General features: G+C 38.2%; 1 protein-coding gene and 1 long non-coding RNA gene across 8 annotated transcripts in view; both read left to right on the top strand.

Moving 5' to 3' along the window:
• LOC127621606 (adhesion G protein-coupled receptor E1-like) overlaps nucleotides 1-8272 on the top strand; it is a 45561-nt gene extending 37289 nt beyond the window's left edge. For 6 of the 7 annotated variants that reach the window (XM_052095274.1, XM_052095276.1, XM_052095275.1 and 3 more), the window contains 3 exons: nucleotides 4634-4840; nucleotides 4957-5097; nucleotides 7917-8272. Coding sequence is in view for 1 of the 7 variants with exons in the window: in XM_052095280.1 (XP_051951240.1) it covers nucleotides 5638-5721; nucleotides 5816-5986; nucleotides 7917-8153 (492 nt within the window). In the remaining 6 variants the exon portion in view is untranslated. Of the gene's footprint in view, nucleotides 1-4633; nucleotides 4841-4956; nucleotides 5098-5593; nucleotides 5722-5815; nucleotides 5987-7916 lie in introns of those variants that run through there. The other variant, XM_052095280.1, reaches the window with a different exon arrangement.
• Nucleotides 8273-10816: 2544 nt separating this feature from the next.
• LOC127621607 (uncharacterized) overlaps nucleotides 10817-12674 on the top strand; it is a 3644-nt gene continuing 1786 nt past the window's right edge. Inside the window, exons 1-3 of the long non-coding RNA XR_007967879.1 lie at nucleotides 10817-10943; nucleotides 11301-11360; nucleotides 11495-11555. This is a non-coding gene — a long non-coding RNA (uncharacterized LOC127621607). The remainder of the gene's footprint in view (nucleotides 10944-11300; nucleotides 11361-11494; nucleotides 11556-12674) is intronic.

The following is a 12674-nucleotide window of genomic DNA, read 5'->3' on the forward strand; positions in this document are numbered from 1 at the left end:
GTTTCAAACAGATTGCATTGCGGGAGAATATTTGTTTTAAATTGGAATAGTTTTATTTAAAAGTAGACATTTTAAGCTTTCTTAAGACATATGTTTCATGTTTGAGAGAAAGAAGTTTCAGTTCATTTTTGTGACGTGTTTCTGAAATATGCTCGTGAACACAGAGACTGCTTACAGCTCACCCTTATTATTTTCTTTATTTTACAAAAGCACAATATTTTTTTGTTATTGTGAGTGTACACAAATAAAAGTAGACCCTTTATAGTCTCTAATGATGTCTTACACTTATCTGTATACACAAAACTGACGGAGTATTTTAAGTTGTTTCTGCTGTAATGACGAAAATATCCAGCAGGATGCGCCGTCGACCCCAGAGGGTTAAACCCTCCCAGGCCGCGGCTCGTTCCCTCGTGGGACCTCTCTATAGTCCTTCGGGGCCTTCGGGGAGCTCCCTTCGAGCCCCTTGAGTCATCAGAGCTAAATGCGCTTTCTCTGAAGACTGCCCTCCTGACGGCGCTCACCTCCATCAAGAGGGTAGGGGTCCTGCAGACGTTCTCTGTCAGCGAACTGTGCCTAGAGTTCGGTCCGGCTTACTTTCACGTCATCCTGAGACCCCCACTGGGCTACATGCCCAAAGTTCCCACGACCCCTTTCAGGTATCAGGTGGTGAACCTGCAAGCGCTGCCCCAGGAGGAGGCAGACCCAGTCTTGGCGTTGCTGTGTCTGGTGCGTGCTCTTCGCATCTACTTGGATCGCAGAGAAGCTCCGAACAGCTCTTTGTCTGCTTCGGTTAGACCCCGAAGCCGCCGCCAGGTGCCGCCATTTGCGCCATTTAGAATTTCAGCCGCCGCCAGCCAATAATTTCGTAAGCCAAATTGAGCCGCTATCTGATAAAGTTTGGCTGAGCCGGCTAGAATTATTTGCATCAAATAATAATTCTATCACATAGAGACATACACACACGAAATATATAAACAATACACAAGATCTATTTTCCCACTGGATTCATAACAGCACAGTCTTGTGCTCGTTGCTACGATACACAGACTCACAGTGAATTGACGACCAATTAAAATTGCTCGTTTTCCATACAGAAGAAGCGATGCATTTTTTCTCAGCACTGAGGTGAAATGGCGGAAAGAAGCAAGCAAGGTAATTTTGATCTCACTTCTCACATACTTTCCTAATTCCTACTTACTTTTTTTTAAACTTAGGCCTACCCAGACTTTTGTTAAATCTTCAGGGCACGGTTGCACAAACACCTGAATCAAAGATTGATGTTATGAACCAAATATTCTGGAACGGAGAGATTTATAGCACTGAACGTGATATTACTGCAGTAACAAACCACCGTTTCCACATTGCTAATTCACGACGCATGCTTCAGTGTACATTGAAGTGAAATGTGCAAAACTTTGTCCAAAATAATACTGATAACAGTGTGTGTTTATATTAAGGCGAGACACGGCAGGCAAAAACATCGTTTTTTTTTTACTGGTCAATTTTGAGATTTTTGGATATTTGTCTTCAATAACATGTCTTCTTTCAGACTTGTGGTGAAAAAAAGTCCGAAATACACATTTACTACACTTCGTCTGTTTGCGTCTGTAGATTTCTCATAAATTCAACAAAAGTTTGCGTTCTTAATCAACATAGCCTACTTCTCCGCGATCTCTGCCGTCACTCACCCTCTCATCACATACACCGTTAGGAAACGCTCTCTCTTCTGTACAATCCTGTTGGATCCAAATATGGTCATTTCCTTTTTATCAGCAACCAATCGTGAAAGTAAAAAGACTGAATGCGCGATCTCATTGGCTGATGATAAATCTTTAAAGCCCGTTTTCTCAAAATAACCTTTCTCTCATACTCCAAGTCCGAAATCTCCACTTCAGTAGTACCTAGTTATATTATGAAGACATTTACAGAGGGATTTGTAAATATATTATTCCTAGCCTGATATATATAACATTTTATTCCAAAAAACATGGCGAAAATCATTATATTCTGATTTACAGGATAACAAAAGTAGATATCCATAAATCCCTCTGTAATTTTTTTCCCATCTAATATGTGAACACAATGAAAAAAATATTTTTAACCTGGCTTTATCCAATACTCAGATTTCGTTTTTTTAAATAGCACATATTTAATTAGATATTGCCTAATTTGCATATTTAAACATTAAATTAAAGAAAACTTGTAATACATTTTTTTCTCATCTTAATGTAACTAATCAACTGGTAAAGTTTCATGGTGATATCTGCTAGTTAAAAATTTTACCCTATTCACCCGTAGCGTCTCGCCTTAACTATAAAGTTGAACAGCGAATTACTGTACATGTCATAAATATATGCATAACGTTACTCTGTGAAGTTTGACAAGTGTGCATTCTTACACAGCATCAGGGACATTATTCACTAACGTTACAGTGGCTATTGAATGCGCCTAGCACTATAGCAAATATGTACATACGTTGTGAAAGTAAAATCTGGTGTTTTCTTTATTACATTGTATTGCATTTTGTAGAAATATAGTGTAAGCCATGCATTGCTTGGAAATATTGAGATCTAGTAAATCAGTATAACAGACATCTGTAGACATGAAGTGGCAGCTTCAGCCATTTGCAGCTATGAAAAGTTTTGCGGCTGCAGCAGCCATTTAGGTTTTGGCTGAGCCGGCTAGCCAGCCAATAACTTCATCAGCCAGCCATTATTCTCAAAACAAATGGCTTCGGGCTCTAGCTTCGGTGGACAGCGGAAGGGAAGCGCTGTCTCCAAACAGAGGATCGCCCACTGGGTCGTTGATGCCATCACTATGGCATACCACGCCCAGCACGTGCTGCCCCCTGCTGGCCTACGAGCCCATTCTACCAGGAGTGTTGGGCTTCTTGGGCGTTGTCCCACGGCGCCTCTCTAGAAGACATATGTAGAGCTTGGCAACACCTTACACCTTTGCAAGTTTCTATAAACTCAGGGTTGAGCCAGTTTCATCCCGTGTGTTATCAGGTGACACAAACAGGTAAGTTTGAGTCAGCTATCCAGGTGTATTGCTTGTGCATAGTGCCTTTCCCCTCTCTTGAGGCGAAGACGTGCGCTCTTTCTCCATTTGCGTTCTCAAGAAGTGTGAACCCTGGACATTCTTCCTCCCTAGCCTAACAGCCGTCGAGGCTTCGGAGAGGCTCGCTACCGGCCCAGTACGGGCATCACCCATGCCCCCGTACTGAGGTAAGTGCTCTACATGTGCTGGTTGTCCCCCTTGGGTAGGATCTACCATGATGCCGCTCCGCACAATGTGCTTCTGCTCCTAACCGGTAAAGACCACGTGTTGTATTCCACCTAAACCACCCCCTCTCGGGGCCGGGTGTGGTCTCCGCGGTGTCCTCCTCTTTGGAGGGATCCATATATTTGGCCCCCAGCCAAATGATTTCGTTCTTTTTTTGGGGGAGAACAATAGAGAGAAGGCCACGGCTGGGCCAGCCAGTCCTTATACTCCTGAGCAGTTAGCCATTCCCCTAGGTGCAGGGGACTGCTTCATGCCTGCCAGTGTGTTGGGGGTAGTTATGCGATGGCTTGTGGCGGTCTGCCTGTCTCGCACTGCTAGTCTGCAAAACTCTGTTCAGTTCTTGTCGCGTTTTCCTTTGGGACCCCTAGTGTCAACTCATCGACACAACGTCGAGTGAGTGACAGATAGGGAACGTCTCGGTTACTGACGTGACCTCCGTTCCCTGATGGAGGGAACGAGATGTTGTGTTCCTCCTTTCCACAACACTGAACCAACTGCTGAAATGGCCGGGTCTTTGGCCCGGCTCCTCAGTGTAATACCTGATGTGTGTTTGCAGCGTCACTCCTTTTATACCCGTATGTCCGGGGGAGTGGTATGCAAATTCCACACGGCAATTTCCATAGGCCTTTTCTCAAGATCAGAGATGTCTGTGCTCCGCAGGAGCGACCCCTAGTGTCAACGCATCGACACAACGTCTCGTTCCCTCCATCAGGGAACAGAGGTTACGTCAGTAACTGAGACGTTTCTTATTATCTAATGAAAATGTTAGCAAATGTAATACTTTTAAAATCACTGTGGTTGTACTATATTTTTTAACTAAAACCAGATCAACTCTTTTAATTGATCATTCACAAGTGATTCCAAAACCATAGCTAAAATGAAAATTTTTGAGATAGGCCTATAGTTATTTATTACAGTTGGATCTCCCCCTTTAAATAATGGCAGAACATAAGTAGTTTTCCAGAAAGAAGGAATTTCATTTGTAGATAAAGAAAGATTAAAAAAATAAGTTAACAGTTAATAGCACAATAAAATCAGTTGTCAACTTTAAAAAATATGAATCCAACTTAGCCAGACAAGCCAATGTTTTACTATCTAAGGATTTAAGTGCCTTATTAACCTCTAGAAATGTTACTGGAATAAAATCAAATATTTGGTCTGCCTTAATTATTTTTATCAGAATAAACATTTATAAAGAGTTATCACGGATCAAATTTTACGACTCGTGAGGTGTATCAGAGGCCACAAAATGTTCATTTAAACAATCTATTATTATAGTCTTACCTAGAATTTTCATTTTCGGGTGAACAATCCCTTTAAATAATCAAATGTTTTGTACCACTTGCAGGTAGATACTCATGCATCATACAAAGGATTTCAATACCTTACATTCAGTGGCAAAATATTGTTATTGAACAACTACCTACTATCAATGTGGGTGAGAATGTACGCATTTTTCCGTGTAATGGTAAGTCTGTCCTACTGAAATGCTGTGTTAATACAGACTACAAAATCGAGTGGGTCCTGGATGGTCTAGTACAAAGTTCAAGCATAGGTAATACATTTTTATAAATGTTAAAGAGCAGTCATCATTTACTCTAAGACAATTAATATGCATTGTTTTAATTGCATATTTATCAATAAATATATTTCACTGTTTCACCCAATCAGAGTCAGGCTGTATCACATTAAAACATACAATCCAGAGCAGAAATTGTATGGAAGAAACATTTACCTGCCGTCTCAAGGACCTGCAAAATCTTCTTAAGTACAGTTATAGCTACAAGAATGTCACAGTTAAGATAAATGAAGGTGAGCCCTCAGTTTGTGATTATTTTACATGATAAAGAAGCGAGTTAAATAGTACATTAACTGTTACATTTCAACTTTGGACGATTTTTACTTTACTTTCAAATTATTTGTGTATGAGTACCTTGCAAGGTTACTTTACAGCTAATGAATTGTAAAGTCTCAAAATGTATGAAGTGTTATGTGGTAGGCAGTACGTGTAATCCCATGTACTTTGGTTCTGTTAGAACTTCCCCAATCTTCTGGCTTGGCATGTTAATATATACTAAATATAAATACAAATTGCTGAAACAAGTAATGAAATTAGTAATGTTACGCTTATACTGTAAATTAAGCACATACAGTTTATATATAAATACTAAGGTATATATATATATATATATATATATATATATAGACAGTATTGTTACTGCTGTGTTACTGTAAATTCACTATGAATTTAAAGGAAATGATTATAATATATGTATTGTTTTCACTCAAAAAAATTGTTGTTAACTCTAGAATTTGACTGTATAAATGAAATACTTGGAAGTGGAAAAATAAATGACACGGTTAAAGGAACCTGTGATATTGGGATGTCAACTTTGTGTACTCAAAGTTATCAAAGATCTTGATAGGAAAGCTGAGGTAATCTATTGATCATGTGTCTATAGTTAAAAACATTCTCCAATTTAGATGTTTCTAATACTGTACATAATTTCTCTATTTTTCTGCAATTTAGTTCTTGGTTGTGGGGGAGATTCCAGGATTTATTTCTCTGCTCAGTAATGCAGCAGAGCAGAATATTGATAATATAACACAGTCTGCTGCGACTGTCTCAACAATTGTTGAAATACTCTTCAAAGTTGCTGATTTGTCACAAACCATTTCCATTGATAAGCCTGTGATGGAGGTATATTCATTTTTTCAAGTTGCTTTTTTGCACGTTTAAAACATTTTAAGTTGGTTGTAGCATATTTTAGGATGTAAACAGTAACTATCAAGAATAATATTTTAGTGTTCTGTATAGTCTACACAAGAAAATGATCAGTGATGTTGATGCAGTATTCAAAATTATTATACTCTCAAATATACTCTAACTAAAAATATTTGTGCCTATTTTGAAGCATTTCAATTTTGTGTTAAATAATTAACAATACTCTATATGTCTAGCTATTTCCCTCTCTCTTATTTATATATAATAAGTATTTATACAGTACAGTACTATGCAAAAGGTTTAGGCACTTGCAAATAAAGTTGCAAGATGAGGATATCTTCAAAAATAATGCCATAAATAGTTTTCATTTGTCAGGAAACATCATACAACGTCTAGTAAATAAAAAAATGAATAAAAAAAAGCTAAATCAGTATTTGGTGTGACCATCTTTGCCTTTAAAACAGCACCAATTCTAATAGTTACACCTGGACACAGTTTTTAATGGTTGTTGGCAGATAGGATGATCCAAGCTTCTTAGGGAATTTGCCACAGTTCACAGTTGCACATCTTTTTCTTATGTCTTAATAGCTTCTGTCACTTCATATAATCCCAGACTGACTCCATGTTCAGCAGGGGGCTCTGTGGGTGCCATGCCATCTGTTGCAGGGCTCCCTGTTCTTCTATATCAGCCTGATCTCAATAATATATGTAGCTATTTGTACGTTAATATTTGTAAAATTTAAATGTACGTGTTTGTACATTTGGATGGATACTAAAACTTATAATATGGACATTTGAAAGCATCTTAATAGTAGACGTTTTTACATATTTACAGCATTAGAAACATAAAATATTGACGAATCCACTACAAATATATTTGAATGCACGAATCGATTATAAATATATTTGTATAATCCATGAGAAGCAGAACTGGCTTCTCATTGATTATAAATTAAATATAATTTACTGATTAAATTCTATGAATTCAATATTAATCCATTTAAAAAGAACCCGTAAAAATGTGTACATTTCTGTAGGCATTGATATGTAAAATTATGACGTTTAGATATTGTACGTTTTTGTGTCAATTCAAACTTAAGAGAATGTATGTTTTGTTAGAATTTTATGGAAGAATTAATACAAATTCTCATGAGATCATGTTGTCTGTATTTCCAAATGTACAAATATTTGGTGTATATTTTTAACATTGTACTTTGTATTATATATTACCCTTGAAAACTAAAAAAAAAATAAAAATCAGTTACCACAGCTGCGATGAGGCTTCAAACACAGCTGCTTAGGGAGTGGCAGAAAATGTGGCCTATTTATCTCTTTTTACTGCGTTGTCCAGCGCTCTATTTTTTTTAATCTTTTTTTCAAAGCCATGAAAGCAGAATTGTTGATTTAAAAAAAAAACATTCTGTTGGAGAAAACATTTTATTTGCTGTGGTTACTCATTCACCAACATTCAAGTTTACCCTGCTATGCACCTACTTCCACACTCCAACTCAGTATGTGAAAATGGTCCATTCTATTGTATTTATAAAAGGAATGTTTGGGAGCCTAAAATGTATATTTCCTATTGACACACTAAATCTGAAGATATACTGTAAATAATCACCTTACATTTTTTAAGACAAAAGACTTTTGCACAGTGCTGTATATATACAATTTAATAGTGTTATTTTTAACATAATTCTATTTTATTGAATTTTGTTATGAAACTGAAATGTGTAAATGTTCAAATTCGTTTTTGAGTGTATTATTTAATGTGCATTATTTTCTAAATGTGGCAAATTAAAACACTTTTTTTTATTAGGGTAAGATAATCAGAATTTTTTTTCTTTGCCATATTTAATTTAATAAATGTAAGTATTTCAAATGTGATTTTGTATTACATTTTCAGAATTTCCTGAAAACAGTAGACATCATTGTATCAGATACAGCCAAAGGTACATGGCGAGATTTGAACAACGGCAACACATCAGGAAACACCAGCATTAAACTCCTGCAAGCTATTGAGACTTACGACCCAGCTGCCCCCCTCACTAGACCCACTGCAGTTTGCGTATCGTTCAAACCGTTCAACGGACGATGCCATCACCACAACCCTCCATCTGGCCCTCACCCACCTAGACAATAAGGACTCATACGTTCGAATGCTGTTCATAGATTTCAGCTCAGCATTCAACACAATCATTCCCCAGCACCTGATTGGAAAGCTGAACCTGCTGGGCCTGGACACCTCCCTCTGCAACTGGATCCTGGACTTCCTGACTGGGAGACCTCAGTCAGTCCGGATCGGGAACAGCATCTCCACCACCACCACACTGAGCACTGGGGCCCCCAGGGCTGTGTGCTCAGTCCACTGCTGTTCACTCTGCTGACTCACGACTGTGCAGCAATGCACAGCTCGAATCACATCATCAAGTTCGCCGATGACACGACCGTGGTGGGTCTCATCAGCAAGAACAACGAGTCAGCATACAGAGAGGAGGTGCAGCTGCTGACGAACTGGTGTAGAGCCAACAACCTGTCCCTGAATGTCGACAAAACAAAAGAGATGGTTGTTGACTTTAGGAGAGCACAAGGTGAACACACTCCGCTGAACATCGACGGCTCCTCTGTGGAGATCGTCAAAAGCACCAAATTCCTTGGTGTTCACTTGGTGGAGAACCTCACCTGGTCCCTCAACACCAGCTCTATCACCAAGAAAGCCCAGCAGCGTCTCTACTTTCTTCGAAGGCTGAGGAAAGCACATCTCCCACCCCCATCCTCACTACATTCTATAGAGGGACTATTGAGAGCATCCTGAGCAGCTGCATCACTGCCTGGTTTGGGACTTGCACCGTTTCGGACCGCAAAGCCCTGCAGAGGATAGTGAGGACAGCTGAGAAGATCATTGGGGTCTCTCTTCCCTCCATCAAAGACATTTACAAAAAACACTGTATCCGCAAAGCAACCAGCATTGTGGATGACCCCACACACCCCTCACACAAACTCTTTACCCTCCTCCCGTCTGGCAAGAGGTACCGAAGCATTCGGGCCCTCACGGCCAGACTGTGTAACAGCTTCTTCCCCAAGCCATCAGACTCCTCAATACTCAGAGACTGGTTTGACACACACGTGTCCTGAGTTGCACTTTAATTACTGTCACTTTATAACTGTCTGCTACCTCAATAACTGCTATGTGCATAGAACATTATCTCATAGTATGTTATGTTTACATTTTTAGAAACTGTCATCTTTTTGCACTACTGAGTACTGGTCGGCGCTGCACTGTCTATTGTCCTGTTTATTGTCAGTAATTTGTTGTACTGTCCTGTACTTTTTGCACATGTTTGCACGTGCACTTTATATAGGTATATATAGGTATTTTATATAGGTATTGTACTTCGTTGTGTAGTCTCACGTGGTCCTATGTTGGTCCTTTGTTGTTTTTATGTAGCACCATGGTCCTGGAGGAACGTTGTCTCGTTTTGCTGTGTACTGTACTAACTGTATATGGTTGAAACGACAATAAAAACCACTTGACTTGACTTGAAGTGGCCATCTTTCTGATAACAATTTTACCATTAATGAAACATCCATTCAGTTAAATAGACCTAAAATAAACAACTCATTCAGTGGTAAATCTCAACTACCAAACTCAACAACACTTGTTGAGATACCAAAGGTTCCTGAACCTCTCTTCATAACCATTATATTTTTCACAAACCTTGACAATATCCTGCCTACTCGAAAAACTAATAATGACAGCACAAACTCAAATGTCAACCACATCAATGGAGATGTGGTTGTGATTAAGGTTAACCAAACAATTAACAATATTTATTTTACTTTTGACATTACGAATGAGACTCTGGGAAATCCTCAGTGTGTCTTTTGGAACTTTATTCTCGATGGATGGGATTCCACTGGATGTGAAGTAAGACCCTTGAATGAATCAGGCAAAGTTAAATGTGAATGCAACCACACAACCTCTTTTTCAATCCTGATGTCACCAATTTCAGTTATGCCTGATGAAAATCTTGATAAATACCTGTCCTGTATAACTTACATTGGTGTAGCTATTTCAATGGCCAGCTTGATATTGTGTCTCATAATTGAGATTATTGTATGGAAATCAATGACAAGAAATGACACCTCCTACATGCGGCATGTCTCCATAGTCAACATCGCTGTGTCTCTGCTGATTGCAGACATCTGTTTTATCATTGGAGCTGCAATTGCAGAACAAGAGCATCCTGCCTCAGTGGGTCACTGCAGTCCAGCCGTTTTCTTCATGCACTTTTTTTTATCTGGCTCTTTTCTTTTGGATGTTAATTTCAGCACTTTTGCTCTTTTACTGCACTGTCATGGTCCTGTCCCAAATGTCAAGGGCCAAAATGATGGCTTTCGCCTTCATTGTCGGTTATGGTGCACCTTTGCTCATAGCAGTCATTGCTGTTGCATCGACAGCTGGAGGTCAGAGATATATTACAAAAACAAAAGCATGTTGGCTGAACTGGTTTGAATCTAAGGCCCTTCTGGCATTTGTGGTTCCAGCTCTGTCTATTGTAGCCATCAACTTTCTTGTTTTGATTGTGGTTCTGTATAAGATTTTGAGGAGAGGAGTTGGTGTCAGAAATCAGAGATACATGTGGTGTTTACAATCCTCAATTCACTGCAGGTACAGTACTACTTTCTGTATCTGTTTTATTCCATAGTTAAGGCTACATTTTGTGTGTGTGTGTTATGCAACCTGTTACACTGTAAAAGCAATCCACTATAAAGGTGCTCATTTATTTATTATGTATGTCCAGTGTTTTTATGAATTAATATTTGAACAATATTGCAACTATTACAACACTGTTTTTCCCTTTATGTTTTGTACCACTTCTTTTAACAGGGATCCTTTGTGTTGGTGTTTGGAACTCTTTTAGATAGCAAGGTATGAGTTTACTTTGGTTGTTTTGTTAGCCTTAACAAGCAGCTTTGATCTAACAAGGTTTATTATAACTAAAGCCACAGTTTATTGTAAATGCTGTAAATGCATTTATCTTTAATGCTTTGGATTTAGCCTTTAAATATGCTGCTGTACAGTACAGTATACAGCATTAGATCACACTAACTAAACAAAATGAAATATTTTAAACAGTATATCAGATCTCATATCAAATAAACAATAAAATTGCAAATTACATTAAAACATTTTTTTAAATGGTTGTGATGTATAGCAGTAAATGCTGCTTATGGTCTATGGATATTGTAAGAGGCTTTCAACACATTTCTACATCTTTGGTTGCAGGTCCGTGAGTCACTGCCAGGAAAGCTGTCATTGAGTAAACTCAGTTCCAGCCTTACCAGGGTAAATTATATTCTTTAACAGGACACTGCATGTCTATCAAAATGAGTAATACTATCACTAATGTTACACTACTAACGAATGTTCAGCTTGTCCTCTTTATGTTTATTTAAATGTTGTATATTTTTCAATTGCAGAGCACAAGTGCAGGAACATCATCAAGAAGTAGACTAGGTTTTATTCAAAGGATACGGAGGAGTAAGTATATCAAACCAACTGGTTGAGTATATTACAAGCCTGTGTATGTGTGTTTGGGGGGGTACTTAAGGTAATGCTTTCAAATCTTTGCTGTGGTAGGCCTTGTGAGTAAATGTCAGGTCTAGTGAATCACTAAAATATGTATAGTGAGCCCAAAAAGTGCCCAAAAACCTAGGACCAGTTCACAAAAGTAGGTTTTTAACAATATCTGAAATATTTACTGAATGGTTTGACAGACACCAATGCTTCTTGAGGCAAAGTTGTTTAGAATGAGAAGAGCTATCAGGTGATTTATATTACTTGTGTTTTTTCACAACACTGCAATATATACAACCATTAACACCTACAAAAATCGTGATAGCTCTACCTAGTGGCCAATTTTTTTAAAAACTTTGCACAATCCTCTCAGACCAAGAGTCCAATAGGTCCACCAAGTTTCGTTCTGATCAGTCATTGTTAACCTTATGTAATAGCTGCTGAAATTTGATTGGCTGATGACGGCCATGTTTTTCAACATACGTAAATGTCCATATAGACAATGATGGCAGCTGAGACAAAGACAATGTATGCAAATTTTGAAGTCAATAGGATTAACGGTCTCACATTACAGCCAAAAAAATTATAGGCGGAAATGAAATCAGAAATATACTTTTTGTTTTGTTTGAGCCAAGGATTCCAATGGTATACTTGAGTCTACGACAAACGGTCTGGGAGTTATGCATTTTCGTGTTTTTGACTGCTATAGCGCCCCCAATTGGCCTAGTCCATGTTTCTGAGTAGTGAGTAATACTACTACCATCTGACCAAGTTTCAAGTCTCTAGGCCTTATTTTTTGCTTTGCCCGATCAGTTTTATGGCGGAATAAGTATAATAATTATAATAAAATCTTAACAAATACAATAGGGTTTCAGCACTAAGCTTTTGAACCCCTAATAATAATAATAAATTAAGTCAGGTCAAATTGTATTTATATAGCACATTTAAAAGCAAAATAAGTTGACCCAAAGTGCTGCACAATTAAAAAAAATACATCAAAGCAACGCAACTAAACCAACATATAGATAAACATATATGTTAAGAATTCCAAGATTTGTAGTTTCTTAAATTGCACTAAGAAAT

Source organism: Xyrauchen texanus, chromosome 28 (genome assembly GCF_025860055.1).
Source record: "Xyrauchen texanus isolate HMW12.3.18 chromosome 28, RBS_HiC_50CHRs, whole genome shotgun sequence".
Taxonomy (NCBI): Eukaryota; Metazoa; Chordata; class Actinopteri; order Cypriniformes; family Catostomidae; genus Xyrauchen; species Xyrauchen texanus.